At 49.3% G+C, this 15,389-nt stretch overlaps 1 protein-coding gene across 1 annotated transcript in view; it reads right to left on the reverse strand.

Moving 5' to 3' along the window:
* Positions 1-4,320: 4,320 nt before the first annotated feature.
* Positions 4,321-15,389, reverse strand: part of LOC119945865 (AP-3 complex subunit sigma-2) — a 57,496-nt gene continuing 46,427 nt past the window's right edge. The window contains exons 5-6 of the mRNA XM_038767086.1: positions 8,748-8,855; positions 4,321-7,153 (exon numbers count right to left, since the gene is read on the reverse strand). Of these exons, the coding sequence (XP_038623014.1) occupies positions 7,025-7,153; positions 8,748-8,855 (237 nt within the window). The 3' untranslated portion in view covers positions 4,321-7,024. The remainder of the gene's footprint in view (positions 7,154-8,747; positions 8,856-15,389) is intronic.

The following is a 15,389-nucleotide window of genomic DNA, read 5'->3' on the forward strand; positions in this document are numbered from 1 at the left end:
AAGGTCACACAGCGGACAAGTGGCGGAGCCAGGATTAGAACCCAGTTCCTTCTGACTTCCAGGCCCATGCATTATCCACTAGGCCACACTGCCCAGCCATCCACAAGAAACCCCAAAATGGCATCAACCCATAGCACTTGTGTATATTTGTACATATTTATTGCTCTATTTATTTAATTAATGATGTGTATATAGCTATAATTCTATTCATCTATTCTGATGGTATTGACAACTGTCTACTTGTTTTGTTTTGTTGTCTGTCTCCCCCTTCTAGACTGTGTGCCTGTTGTTGGGTAGGGACTGTCTCTATATGTTGCCGACTTGTACTTCCCAAGTGCTAAGTACAGTGCTCTGCACACAGTAAGCACTCAATAAATACGATTGAATGAATGAATCAACCCCCCCCACCCCACCGTCTGCTATGCACTTTAAACAGGGGTCCCACACTTCCTCCCCCTCAATAGTCAGTGTCAACATTCACACTCGGTATGAATACAAAGAATAATCAACAATAGGAGAGTCGAATGTACTTGGTAACTGTCCAAGCTGGGCTAATTTAAGAACGGATTGTTTTAATAACAGCCCAGGTCTTCTTACTCCCTGTCCCCTTCTCTCTCCACTAGGCTTCTCTGAGAAATTAAAAAAAAAAAAAGAACAAACCCACCAAAACAAAACAAAAACAATAGCAGGAAAAGTGTATGATGAAGTTCCAGGATAGAGAAACCAGCTTCAAAAAGAAATTCAAATGCAGCTCACAGTGAAGGACACATAACTGAGAAGCAGCATGGCCTAGTGGATACAGCAGTCCTGGGAGTCAGGAGGATTTGGGTTCTAGTTCTGGCACTTGTCTGCTACGTGACCCTGGGTAAGTCGTGTAACTCTGTGCCTCAACTCCCTCATCTGTAAAATGAGGATTAATACTGAGCCCCATGTGGGAAAGGAACTGTGTTCAACCTGATTCCCTTGCATCTACCCCAGCACTTAGTACGGTGCCTGCCACATAAGTAAGTACTTCAGAAATACTATAAAAAAAAGATTGAGAAGTGAAAAAACATGGCACCGAGCAAAACTGAAGTACCTATACAGTTTTTGGGCTGCTGGGGCTTAAACCACAGCATCTGCGTTCCTAAGCCACGTCGCTAAGACAGCACATCAACATGTAGCCTTAGTTAAGTAGATTAATTCCATTTTATAAGTATGAGCCCAAGAATGTCTTGGGAAGCAGCCACGAGATGTTTGGGACAGCTGAGATAACAGATCAACACACTCTAGTCAACAAGCCAGTTTTTCTGCTCTTTGGTAAGCTCTTTTAAGGAAACAGGGCCTTACTGATTCTGCCACTCCATTAGCTGGTGGAGAAGATAAGTGGGTAGGGCCGAGTGAAACCGTCGAAACAAAAGAGGAGACGGAAAAACTTCAGAGCCCGCCAATTTGGGTGGAGGGCTAGTGGACTCCTGGGAGTGTGCACGGGACTGGGAGTTGGGACACCCAGGTTCTAGAACACTCTGCTGCTGGCTTGCTCAGTGGCCTTGGACAAGTCACTTAACCTCTCTAGGCCTCATTCATTCATTCATTCAATCGTATTTATTGAGCGCTTACTGTACGCAGAGCACTGTATTAAGCTCTTGGGAACTACAAATCGACTCAGGCTCCTCATCCATGAAATGAGGATAATAAATCCTGTGGATGTGCTGCCAATAAGCTCATTATGGGCAGGGAATGTGTCTGTTATATTCTTGCATTGTACTCTCCCAAGCGCTTAGTACAGTGCCCTATACACAGTAAGCGCTCAATAAATACAACTGATTGGTTGATAACTGCTAAAAATGTTTGGAAAAACAGAATTGTTCTATAAATTCCAGGAATGATTATTACCTGGTAAACTAGGCTGAACAGCAGCACGGTCTAGTGGAAAGACCAAGGGCCTGGGAGTCAGAGGACCTGTGTTCTAATCCTGGCTCTGTCATTTGCCTACTGTGTGACCATGGGCAGGCCACAATTTCTCTGTGCCTCAGTTTTCTTATCTATAAAATGGGAATGAACTACCTGATTTTTTTTGTTTTTTGCTTTTTATGGTACTTGTTACCATAAAAACTGTGCCAAACACTGTTCTCAACACTGTTCTAAACACTGGGGTAGATACAAGATAAAAGGTTGGACACAATCCCCATTTTATAGGTGCAGAAGTGAAGTGACTTGCCCAAGTTCACACAGCAGGCAAGTGGTAGAACCGATATTAGAACCCAGGTCCTCTGACTCCCAGAGGACAGTACTCTTTCCACTAGGCCCCGCTGCTTCCCTGTTCTCCTTTCTACTCAGACCGTGAGCCCCATGTGAGACAGGACTAGGCCTGACCTGTTGATCCTGTCATCTTCCACAGGGGTTAGTATAGTACTTGGCACATAGTAGGTGCTCAACAAATCCTAGTTATAATATTCCACATCATCATCATCATCAATTGTATTTATTGAGCGCTTACTATGTGCAGAGCACTGTACTAAGCGCTTGGGAAGTACAAATTGGGAACATATAGAGACAGTCCCTACCCAACAGTGGGCTCACAGTCTAAAAGGGGGAGACAGAGAACAAAACCAAACATACTAACAAAATAAAATAAATAGAATAGATATGTACAAGTAAAATAAATAAATAAATAAATAGAGTAATAAATATGTACAAACATATATACATATATACAGGTGCTGTGGGGAAGGGAAGGAGGTAAGATGGGGGGATGGAGGGGGGATGAGGGGGAGAGGAAGGAAGGGGCTCAGTCTGGGAAGGTCTCCTGGAGGAGGTGAGCTCTCAGTAGGGCCTTGAAGGGAGGAAGAGAGCTAGCTTGGTGGATGGGCAGAGGGAGGGCATTCCAGGCCCGGGGGGATGACGTGGGCCGGGGGTCGATGGCGGGACAGGCAAGAACGAGGTACAGTGAGGAGATTAGCGGCAGAGGAGCGGAAGGTGCGGGGTGGGCTGTAGAAGGAGAGAAGGGAGGTGAGGTAGGATACTTAAAACATCTGAAGGAACTGGACAACTATCCTACACTAGCCTCCGTCCAGAAGGCGTACAGAGGCGCATGACACAACTATGATGTGTTCCTTGAAAACATGGATGTATCATGAATGGTTGCAGCCCGGAGTTTGAATTCCTGTTAACTTACCTGCTTTAAACCGTGATCTGTTCCAAACCTCCACACCACTTAACATATATATCCTTCTATTCTGTTACTTCCCCATTTAGTGAAATTTATTTACTGCCTGTCTCCCCCATTATATTGTAAGCTCCTTGAGGGCAGGGCCTACCAATTCTGCCATACTCTCCCAAGTGCTTAGTACAGTGCTCTGCACACAGTAAGCATTCAAGAAATTTCATTAACATCTTGGAAGAGCAATAGGTAATCCCTTTATGTGCTTTTACTATTATGTTAAGCATCACAGACTGTGAGCCCATTGTCGGGCAGGGACCGTCTCTATATGTTGCCAACTTGTACTTCCCAAGTACTTAGTACAGTGTTCTGCACACAGTTAGCTCTCAATAAATACGATTGAATGAATGAATGAATAAACCATTAAGTCCTTGTTAAAAATAATTCATAGTAGATCACACCTAGCTAAATTAAGAGTTGTAGTGTAAAGCAGCATGGCTTAGTGGATGAGTACGAGCTTGGGAGTCAGGAGGCCCTGGGTTCAATCCTGACTCTGCCACTTGTCTGCTGTGTAACTATGGGCAAGTCACTTAACTTCTCTGTGCCTCAGTTGCCTCATCTGTAAAATGGGGATTAAGACTATGAGCCCCATATGGTACAGGGCCTGTGTCCAACCAGATTAATCTTTATCTACTCCAGCGCTTAGTTTAGTGCCTGGCACAATCTTAATCTCAGTCTTAATCTCTATTTTACAGATGAGGTAACTGAGGCACAGAGAAGTGAAGTGACTTGCCCAGAATCACATGGCAGACAAGTGGCAGAAGCAGGATTAGAACCCAGGTCCTTCTGCCTTCTAAGCCTGTCCATCAGGTCCATCCATCAGGTCATGTTGCTTCTCATTGGAGATCAACTGGAGATACCAGTCAACCACTTCTGACAGCCTGCAGGCGAAGAAGTTTTTTGGGGTTCAATCAATGACCCCAACTAAGGTTGTGAAACCAGGAGGGGAAGAAAGCAAGGGTGGCCCACCCATGCCTATGTCTTTGGGAGAGTTAGCCAAATCAGTCCTTTGTTGGGACCCCCAAAGCCCAAGGGGAATGCCATTTCCCCACCAAAACCGACATTCCTCAACACCTCCGTGGGCAATCACCATGAAGTAGTCTGTGGCAGGGAGAGTCTACCAGTCAGTCAGTCGTATTTATTGAGGACTTATTGTGTACAGAGCACTGTAGTAAGCACTTGGGAGAGTACAATATAACAGACACATTACCTACCGTATGAAGCAACACCACCAAACAAGGGGCAGAACTGTCACACAGTCAAACAGTTATGGGCTGCAGGAAGCCACGGGCATGGAACATTTTTAAGTGTGAACTGAGGGCCTAGATCTTGGTTCTGGTCTGTGACTTGCTCTAGAAGCTTCTAGCTTCTTTTTATTCTTTATGGTATTTGTTAAGTGCTTACTATGTATAAAACACTATTCTAAGCACAAGTTATTTAGGTTGGACCCAGTTCCTTTGCCGCATGGGGCTCACAGTTTAAGTTGGAGGGAGGAGGATTGAATCCCCATTTTACGTGAGGTAATCGAAGCACAAGAAGTTAAATGACTTACCCAAGGTCCAACAGCAGACAAGTGGCAGAGCTGGGATCGGAACCCAAGTTTTCTAACTCCCAGGTCCACGCTTTTTCCGCTACGCTACACTGCTTCTGTGGCCTATCTCCCAACTCTGGGTAATGGGAACAAGTCTCTTCTAGCAGCCGGGGACCTTCAAAGTCTTTGACATTGGCCTTTTCTGTCAGACACCCACCTACAAATTCTTCACAGTTGGTAGCATCTTCTAGTACACAGGACTGCTGTTCAGGCAAACCCAATACAGTTTTGATGTCCTTGAAAATGTGGAGGGGCTGTGAGTGGCTGAACGTTGGGGTACTGCTTCCCGTAGACTTACACGTTACAAATTGGGAACGGTTCCAACTCTATGGAAAAATAGCATGCAGTTCCTTTATGTGCTTTACACCGTGCCATTAAGTAACCCCAAACTATTGATTAATCTTTGTTAAGAGTAATTCAAGGCAGAACAGCACAACAATATACAGTATACCCGGAGAAGCAGCGTGGCCTTGTGGATAGAATGTAGGCCTGGGTTCTAACTCCGGTTCTGCCACCTGTCACTATGTGATCTCAGACAAGTCACTTAACTTCTCTGTGCCTCAGTTCCCTTATCTGTAAAGTGGGGATGGAAACCGTGAACCCTATGTGGGACAAGGACTGTGTCCAACCTGTTTAGCTTGTATCTACACCAGTGCTCAGTACAGTGGCTGGTACATGTAAGCTCTTCACAAATACCATTAAAAAAATAAAAACAACTACATGAGCTGTTGTGGTGTGACTAGAAATCGTGGCAGGAGATTGCAGACGCTTGTTCTGCTGCCTGTGATAGTGGTTTCTCAATTTATTCAATCTAGACAGAATAACAGCCTTCTCGTCTTCATCCGGTGCCTTGTAGAGGCCAAATCTTTCTGAGCACCTTTTCCCCTCCAATTCAACCTTGGGAAAGATCCCCGCAAGTTCCGGCCCAGGGAGGGAGCCGGCACACCCAGGCAGGACAAAGGGGACAATGGAGTTCCTGGTCAGACTGGCGAGCTTTTATTGGAACCACTGGAGGGTATCTACAGAACCCACACCGATTACCAGTGGCTGCTCACTGCCTCAGTCCAGGCCCTGGGAGACATTTAGTTAAGCAGGAATTGGTAGAACAGCAATGTGGCCCGATTCGGCAGGGGACAGAGCCTAGAGACGACAGATCAGACAGGAACTATTCCTGGTTTCCAGAAGCTAGGGGAAATGGGGTGTGCATATACGGGAAGCCCCTGGCAGGTGGGGGGCTGGCAGGGAGGATGTTTCACACTGGAACTGATGAAGCAGGGGCTTAGGTTTGCCACCCCCCACCCCTGTCTCCCCAACCCTGCTGGTCAGAAGCACCCCGGCCCTCTCTGTTTTCCCAGCCTTGGGTGCTCCAGAGCCATTTTGGAGGTGGGGAGCCTCGTGACGGAGGAACCGGTAGGGGCCAGGGAAGAGGGCCAGGAAGCCAACGGGCTGCCAGGGAGAAGAGATGCTCTTTCCGGCAGCCCCTCAGAGCGCCCCTAGAATAACGACATCAGAGCAGGAAACTAGAGACTGTCCAAGCTCCATGCAGAGCATCTCCTTTGGCCTCTGGGGAGCCCAAACCAGGTGCCCTTCAGAGGCTGACTGGGCTGCTAGTTGGGCAATGAGAGAAAGGGGGGTGCTTACTTAGAGTGGGGTCAGGTGCTGCTCATCAGCATGGCCCCTCTGGTGACACCCGATGGGAGGAGGATTGGGAGAGGGGGATCCTTTCCACCAGGTACACCAGGGCTATGGGTCTGGACAGCTGGAAACTGTGACCCCTGAGCCTCCCCCAGCCTCTAGCCTCTCCTCAGGTGGGCATTGTTCAGCCAGGATGGGCCTGGATCAGAGGCCCGCTCTTCGGCCCTATTCTCCGGTTCATATATGTTAAATCAGAACCATGGAATGCATGTGAGGCTGAGGGTGGCCCTGGAGGAAGAATCAGCTCTGCCTCCCAATTGAGTACTACCTCAAATAGTGCCTCCCAGCCAACGAGTCTGCCCACAGGAGTGAAAGGCCGGGGGTTCTGGGAAGCGACCAGAGCCACGCTAAAGGGCAGAGCTGCCAGGACCAGTCTGGGGAGCCGAGCGCCCAGCGGAGAGATGACCGCACTGAGTTCACCCCCAGCACCGATGAACCAGGCCTCAGCTCACCACCCCTGGGGCTCTGGAGAGGCCCGGGCTCAGCCGGTTGGCGGGATGTCGGGCGGCCCGGCGACTGTGCCGCTTCCTCGGCCCTCAAACGAACTGGGACAGGTTGGGCACTTTGATGTTGATGTCGCCGATGTTGATGTTCCGTGGGATGTCGGGCAAGTTGATGTTCTTCACGGCGGAGACAGCCCGGGCCGGGGCCGCCGAAAGGCCTCCCTGTTGGGGGTGGGGGGCGGGGGGAAAGAAGAGATGGCTTTATGAACCCAGAGCCCGGACAAACTGGTGGTCCTGCTTATTCTCTAGGGCACCTCCGGACCCCCAGACTTTGATAGCCATAATGTACTTTACTTTCTGTCTCCCCTTCTAGACTGTTAGCTACTTATGGGCAGGAAACGTGTGTTCCAACTTTGTTGTACTGACCTCTCTCAAGCACTTAGTACAGTGTTCTGCATACAGTGAGCGCTCAATAAATACCATTAACTGATCGGGCCTGGGAGGATGTAGGCTGGGAGAATGGGAGCTCTAAAACGCACATGCTCCAAACTCCAGAATACAACTCTCAGGAACCCCATCTCCCCCGCTACACCCGCAATCTCCTGCCCCGACAAGAACAGGCCGCCAAACTCGTCATGACTGGGGTAGAACAATGGTCTCCTTAGCCCAGTACTCTGTCGCTGATCGTGAAAGCCGGATATTTGGAGGAAGTGCAGTAGCTGGTCTCCTGGCCACCGGGCTCCCTGTCCAGTGTGACACACTGTAGCGGGAGAGGTCTCCCCAGCTCATATTCTCCCTGCCAGTCCTCAGGAAGGTTGTTCTATTCTGGACTGGGGCCAGGGGACGGGGTGGGGAGGGGACAGGGAACCCTCCCCAGGCCCGCTCTGACCACGCCGGGCAAATGGGCTGTGAGGTCTACGGCAAACCCTGGGGCTGTGGCTACGGTGGGGGGAGAGAGGAGAACTGAGACCTGGTGAGGCCCCACAGTCAGCGGCTTGGGGGCATGTGTGGCCAGATGGCCCATGTATGGGGAGAGAAGGGAAAGAAGTGAGAGCGTGTCGGCCCAGACCGGCTGAGAAAGGAGGCTTCCTGCCCAAAGGAGTCACACCATCCCCCTCAGCTAGCAATCACGTTCATGCTGGGGCCAGAAATGAAAAACAGATGATGGAGGGAGGAGACGGCCAAGAAAATGGGCTACTAGGACCCTCGGGGCGAAGGGGGCGGGGCACAGGGGAGGGAGAGGAAGGAAGGATCTGTGGCACCCCACCCATTTCCCACAACCCCATGGTCCCACTCCCCACCCCAGAGCCCCCTTTTCTGCCAGCTCTCGTGCCCCCTACCCCTGCTGGGCCCAGAATCCGCTGCTGTTCCCGGCAGACTCCTGGCCCCATTTCCTGCCTTGACGGTGGGTTGGGCAGTTCATTGCCAGATTTCAGGAGAGGGAGTTCGCTTGCTTTCCCGGCCCTGCCAATGGGGCAGGGAAGCTCCTTTGAGGGATGCGCCTGAGGAGCAATTCCTCGGGTGATGTTGCAATTTCCAGCACCACCCCGGCCCCCGGAAATTTTACAACAGGCCAACTGGCGACGGGAAGGAAAACCACTGGATCTAAATCACAACCCAGGAGCCATTTCCCTAAGGGGGGTGGGGCCGGCTTGGGCCCTCTGAAAGCCCACCATGAAACCTTATTGCTCCTGGCTCTTCCTCAGCCCCCGATGCTGGTTCAGAAGAAAGCAAAGGAGAGGGGAAGGCGCGTGAGTTCTCCTGGCCCAAATGCCCTCCTAGGCTTCTCCCACGCTCTACAAGCCCACCTGCTCACCTCTGACTTCTCCAGCTTGTTCTGAGCTTCGATCTGCGCCACAATCTCATTCATGTTGGTCTCCAGCACCATGCCTCCCATGACCACCTCCTGCAGGATGTAATGAACCTGAAGGGGAGACACCAAGAGCAGGGAAGAATCAGCGCCTCTGCTCAGAGCAAGAGTCACGGTGAGGCCAAGCCCTGAAAAATTAATTGCTCTGACCAATAAGTCAGTCAGTTGTATTTATTGAGTGCTTCTTGTGGGAAGAGCACTGTACTAAGCTTTTGGGAAAGTACAATATAACAATGTACCGGACACACAACAAGCTTAGTCTGGAGGGGCAGAGAGACATTAGTATAAATAAATAATTTACAGATGTGTACATAAGTGCTCTGGAGCTGGGAGGGGAGATGAATAAAGGGAGCAAGTCAAGGTGACGCAGAAGGGAGTGGAAGAAAAGGAGGGAAGAGGGCTCAGTCAGGGAAGGCCTCTTGTTTTGTTGTCTGTCTCCCCCTTCTAGACTGTGAGCCCGTTGTTGGGTAGGGACAGTCTATATATGTTGCCGACCTGTACTTCCCAAGAGCTTAGTACAGTGCTCTGCACACAATAAGCACTCAATAAATACGATTTGAATGAATGAATGGAGAAAATGTGCTTTCAATCACTCTGCCCACTCCTACCTCACCTCGCTACTCTCCAAATACAACCCAGCCCGCACACTTCACTCCTCTAAAGCTTTCTCACTGTGCCTCCAACTCGACTATCTCGTCACCGACACCTAGCGCAAGTCCTGCCTCTGGCCTGGTATACCCTCCCTTCTCATATTCAACAATTACTCTCCCTCGCTTCAAAGCCTTAGTGAAGGTGCATCCCCTCCAAGAGGCCTTCCCTGACTCAGCCCTCTTTTCCTTTTCTTCAACTCCCTGTGTGTCACCCTGACCTGATCCTTTTATTCATTCCCCGCCCTCAGCCCCAAATCGCTTATTTGTAATTTATTTATTTCTATTAATGATCTGTCTCCCTCTCTAGACTGGGAGCTCATTATGGGTAGGAATGTGTCTGTTGTTTTATTGTACTCTCCCAAGCGTTTAGTACAGTGGTTTGCACAAAGTGCTCAATAAATATGACTGAATGAATGGACACACACTTAATACGCATTCATTCATTCATTCAATCGTATTTATTGAGCACTTACTGTGTGCTGAGCACTGTACTAAGTGCTTGGGAAGTACAAGTTGGCAACATATAGAGACTGTCCCTACCCAACAAGAGACCAGTCAGTCTATTGACTGACTGTGATTAGGCACTTAGTACGTGTCTGGCACATATTCATTCAATTGTATTTATTGAGTGCTTACTTTGTGCTGAGCACTGTACTAAGTGCTTAGCACTATAACAGCACTGAGGGGGAGATACAAGACAATCAGGTTGGACACAGTTCCTGCCTGTCCTGGGGCTCACAGGCTAGTGAGGAGGGAGAACAAGTATTTAATACCCATTTTTCAGGTGAGGAAACTGAGGCACAGAGAAGTTAAATAACTGGCCTAAGGTCATCCAGCAGACAAGTGGTGGAGACGGGATTAGGACCCAGGCCCTCCTGACTCGCCATCCAGACAAGTATGTGAATAGTACACTGAGAGACAATAATAGGAGTACTTCTTTAAGCACGTACTACGTGCCAAGTGAGGTGCAAAGTGCCGGGGGTCAACACAATACAATGAGACCAGGCAAATACTCTATCCTTCATGGGGGAGGGAGAACAGGCACTTCAGAGGCGGTGAGCCCCTTAAGGGACTGGGTCTATAACTAATTCCCACCTGTATAACCCTTCCAGGCCCCCTCAGGATTGCACCTGGAGAGTTTCCGGTACTCTACCAGTATGGGCTATGGGAGGGAGAGTGAAACAGAGGCCTACCCATTCCATTCCTAACTTGGGCAGTGGCTAGCGAGTGGAAGGTAATTTGCTACAAGTCAAAACGCACCTGTGCTGGGCAGCAGCGACATGGGAGAGAGTCGAGGGCGGAGACTCAATCTTACTGTGTGGAAGTAAACCACTTTCATTCATTCGTTCATTCATTCAATCGTATTTATTGAGCGCTTACTGTGTGCAGAGCACTGTACTAAGTGCTTGGAAAGAACAGTTCGGCAACAGAGATAATCCCTACCCAACAATGGGCTCACAGTCTAGAAGGGGGAGACAGACAACAGAACAAAACAAGTAGCCAGGCATCAACAGCATCAAAATAGATAAATAGAATTAAAGATATATACATATACAACATTAATCAAATAAATAGAATACTAAATATGTACAAATATATACAAGGGCTGTGGAACGAGGAAGGGGGTAGAGCAGAGGGCGGGAGTAGGGGTGATGGGGAGGGGAGGAGGAGCAGAGGAAAAGGGGGGCTCAGTCTGGGAAGGCCTCCTGGAGGAGGTGAGCTCTCATTAGGGCTTTGAAGCGGGGAAGAGAGCTAGTTTGACAGATGTGAGGAGGGAGGGCATTCCAGAAAACTCTATGGATACTCCATCAGAAAGATTCCAGATTGTGTTCTGGGAGAGTTGTGTCCATGGAGTTGTTATGAGTCGGAAACAACTCAACAGCATAAGACAACACACCTTCTCAGTGCCTAGCACAGTGCTCTGCACCCAGTAAGCGCTTCATAAATACTATTACTACTACCAAAAGATTGGCCTAGCGGGCAGAGCATGGGCCTGGGTGTCAGAAGGACTCTAATCCCAGCTCTGCCAGGTGTTTGTTGTGTGACCTTGCGCAAATCACTTCACTTCTCTGTGCCTCAGTTGCCTCATCTGGAACCCAAGTCCCAGAAGCAACTGTTCTAGAATTCCAGGCCAGGAAGCAGAGGAGGTAAGAAGTCCTCAAAGACAAATGAGTGGCCTGAGGATACAGCAGTGAGGGCCCACAAGGTTTTACAAGAAGGTGCTGTCTGGAACGGGGTAATCCCAGTATTAGCCTCTGCCCCCTTGATTACGGCAACAGTCTCCTCGCTGACCTCCCAGCCTCCTGCCTCTCCCCACTCCAGTCCAGACTTCATTCTGCTGCCTCCACTACCTCATCTGTGCCTCAGTTACCTCATCTGCCCTATGTGGAACGGGGAATGTGTCTACCAATTCTGCCCACAAAGAAAAGCAGTGTAGTCTAGAGAACAGAGCATGGGCTTGGGAGTCAGAAAGTCCTGGGTTCCAATCCCAGTTCTGCCACTTGTCTGCTATGTGACCTTGGGCAAGTCACCTCACTGCTCCGGGCCCCAGTTTCCTCATCTGTAAAATGGGGACTAAATCCTCCTCCCTCCTCCTTGGACTGTGAGCCCTACGTGGGACAGGGACTGTGTCCAACCCTATTATCTTTTATCCATCCCAGCCTTTAGAACAGCACTAGACACATAGTAAGTGCTTAACGAGTAGTATTACTATTATTGTTGTTGCTGCAGTTAATCAATGTGATTAGCTGCAATCCTCACTGTGCCTCGTTCTCGCCTGTACTGCCATCGACCCCGAGCCCACGTCCTCCCCATGGCCTGGAATGCCCTCCCCTCTGCACATCCGCCAAGCTCGCTCTCTTCCTCCCTTCAAAGCCCTACTGAGAGCTCACCTCCTCCAGGAGGCCTTCCCAGACTGCGCCCCCTCCTTCCTCTCCCCCTCCCCATCCCCCCCCTGCCCTACCTCCTTTCCCTCCCCACAGCACCTGAATATATGTTTGTACAGATTTATTACTCTATTTTACTTGTACATATTTACTATTCTATTTATTTTATTTTGTTATTATGTTTTGTTTTGTTGTCTGTCTCCCCCTTCTCGACTGTGAGCCCACTGTTGGGTAGGGACCGTCTCTATATGTTGCCAACTTGTACTTTCCAAGCGCTTAATACAGTGCTCTGCACACAGTAAGTGCTCAATAAATACAACTGAATGAATGAATGAATGAGCCCGTTGTTGGGTAGGGACCGTCTCTATATGTTGCCAACTTGTACTTCCCCAGCGCTTAGTACAGTGCTCTCCACACAGTAAGCGCTCAATAAATACGATTGAATTAATGAATGAATGATAAGGAACCAACTGGCAGTACCGCTTGGAAAGACAGATGGAAATCAAAGTGGTGACAGAAGCGATGGGCTGGAGATAAGTTGCTTTCCGAAGCCCGGCGCTAGGCCCGATATAACCCAACCAGCAGGCTTCGCTGGTCCTGAGATTTTCTCCCTGGTGCCTGGGGTCCCAGGCCCAGTTGGCCCCCGGTATCCCAGAGGATGCCCATCCATCCGAACATCCATCTCATGGGCTGAGCCCAGGTAAACGGAACCACCCACTGGTGGGAGATTGATTTGGGAAGTGTTCCCCGCTAGGATTTCCGGCACGGCAGTGGAACCTTTGGGGCCACTTCAGTCAACTGGTGATCCTACCTTGGGTTGGCAGGGGGCCAGTGGGAACACTACCTTTGTTCGATTATGAAAGAGCATGAGAGGTATTCTGATGGTATTGACACTTGACACAGAGAAGCAGCATGGCTCAGTGGAAAGAGCATGGGCTTTGGAGTCAGAGGTCATGGGTTCAAATCCCAACTCCACCAATTGTCAGCTGTGTGACTTTGGGCAAGTCACTTAACTTCTCTGTACCTCGGTTACCTCATCTGTAAAATGGGGATTAAGACTGTGAGCCCCCCGTGGACAACCTGATCACCTTTATTTTACTTGTACATATCTATTCTATTTATTTTATTTTGTTAATATGTTTGGTTTAGTTCTCTGTCTCCCCCTTCTAGACTGTGAGCCCACTGTTGGGTAGGGACCGTCTCTATATGTTGCCTACTTGTACTTCCCAAGTGCTTAGTACAGTGCTCTGCACACAGTAAGCACTCAATAAATACAATTGATCGATTGATTGTAACCTCCCCAGTGCTTAGAATAGTGCTTTGCACATACCAAGCACTTAATAAATGCCATCATTATTATTATTATTGTCTATCTGTTTTGTTTTGTTATCTGTCTCCCCCTTCTAGACTGTGAGCCCGTTGTTGGGTAGGGACCGTCTCTATATGTTGTCGACTTGTACTTCCAAAGCACTAGTACAGTGCTCAGTGCTCAATAAATACGACTGAATGAATGAATGAATGAAAGCACCGTCACCTTCTCCAAGCTCAAGAAAGGAGGATCCAGGGGCAAGTTTATGGTCACTCTGACTTGAGTGAGCAAAGGTTGGTATTTATTGCAGCCCTTGTGGCTCCTTGACCAGAGAAATAGCAGTCCTTGGCCTCCCCTGAGGGGATTACCTTCAGGCACGCCAACAATCTGAGCTGGGATGATCTGGGGTAAAGTTGTTTCTACCCTGCTGCCATCACCCAGGGGCCTCGGGGCTGAGCCTGGGGCTTCTAGGGTAAAAACCCCTCAAAAAGCCTTGCCCATGCTGAGCGTGGGCTGGGTTCCGCCTGCCATGTCCTGGAATTTTCCCAGGGGTAATTGACACTGAGGGAATGGGAATGTTTCTCTGCTACAAATCCCCATGATCTCTGCCCTGTAAATCACCGGTTCCCCAGAAAGGCCCCAGAATCACTTGGGGTTAAAACGGGGCCAATGATTGTTTTTTGCAGGGTGGGAAGGGGTTGGGGTCACGTGCTGGGTCCCCGTCCCCTATTTTTCCTCTAGACTGTAAGCTCACTGTGGGCAGGGAATGTGTCTGTTTATTGTTATACTGTACTCCCCTAAGCGCTTGGTAAAGTGATCTGCATGCAGTAAGCGCTCAACAAATACCACTAAATGAATGAATGAAAGAAAGAACCAAATCCTCAAACAAGGTCAGTCTCCTTGCACTGAGGCTAGTTTTACCTCAGCAGGGCTGTGTCAGGTAGGGCATCTGAGGAGAGTGAACGACAACAGGAGATCCAAACGGCTGTTCTGCAGTGAGCTGAAACTGGGAAACCGAAAGGAAGGAGGATGGAGGACACATCAAAGGCCTCGTAAAACAAGCCTCAAATGCCACAGCACCTGAGTTGAGTCACTGCCGGGGAAAGGCCATCATGGCGCAATTGCATCCAGAAACGAGATTTTGGAGAGAGTAGGAGAGCCAGAGGGGAAAACAGTGTCAGGCTCTACAAACAACCAAGGTGTGCAAGGTGTGTGGTTGGGATTTATAACCCATAACATCCAGGCGTTTCACCTCTTTCACTATATCTGTCTCTAGTCTGCCCACATTGTTCAAACTGTCCTTCTTCTCTAGCGGGAGGCCTGGGGATGCCAACTCCGGGGGGTGGGGGAAGGGGCAGCACAATCCCCACGGCGTTGAGATTGTAGGGGAGAAGCTGGAGTTGCATGCACCCAACTTTGCAGGTTACTGGCCTCCTACCCTCCTCTCAGGAGGGGGCCAGCTGGTAACCAGAAGTAGATCGGCTCTCTTCCAGTTCCAGTCAGACAGTCAATCGTATTTATCAAGCGCTTACAGTGTGCAAAGAACTGTACTAAGGGCTTAGCGTGGCTCAATGGAAACAGCACGGGCTTGGGAGTCGGAAGGTCCTGGGTTCTAATCCCAGCTCCGACACATATCTGCTTTGTGACCTTGGGCAAGTCACTTAACTTATCTGAGCCTCAGTTACCTCATCTGTAAAATGGGGATTAAGACTGTGAGCCCCAGGTGGGACAACCTGATAACCTT

The sequence above is a fragment of the Tachyglossus aculeatus genome, chromosome 26 (genome assembly GCF_015852505.1).
Source record: "Tachyglossus aculeatus isolate mTacAcu1 chromosome 26, mTacAcu1.pri, whole genome shotgun sequence".
In the NCBI taxonomy this organism is placed as follows: domain Eukaryota; kingdom Metazoa; phylum Chordata; class Mammalia; order Monotremata; family Tachyglossidae; genus Tachyglossus; species Tachyglossus aculeatus.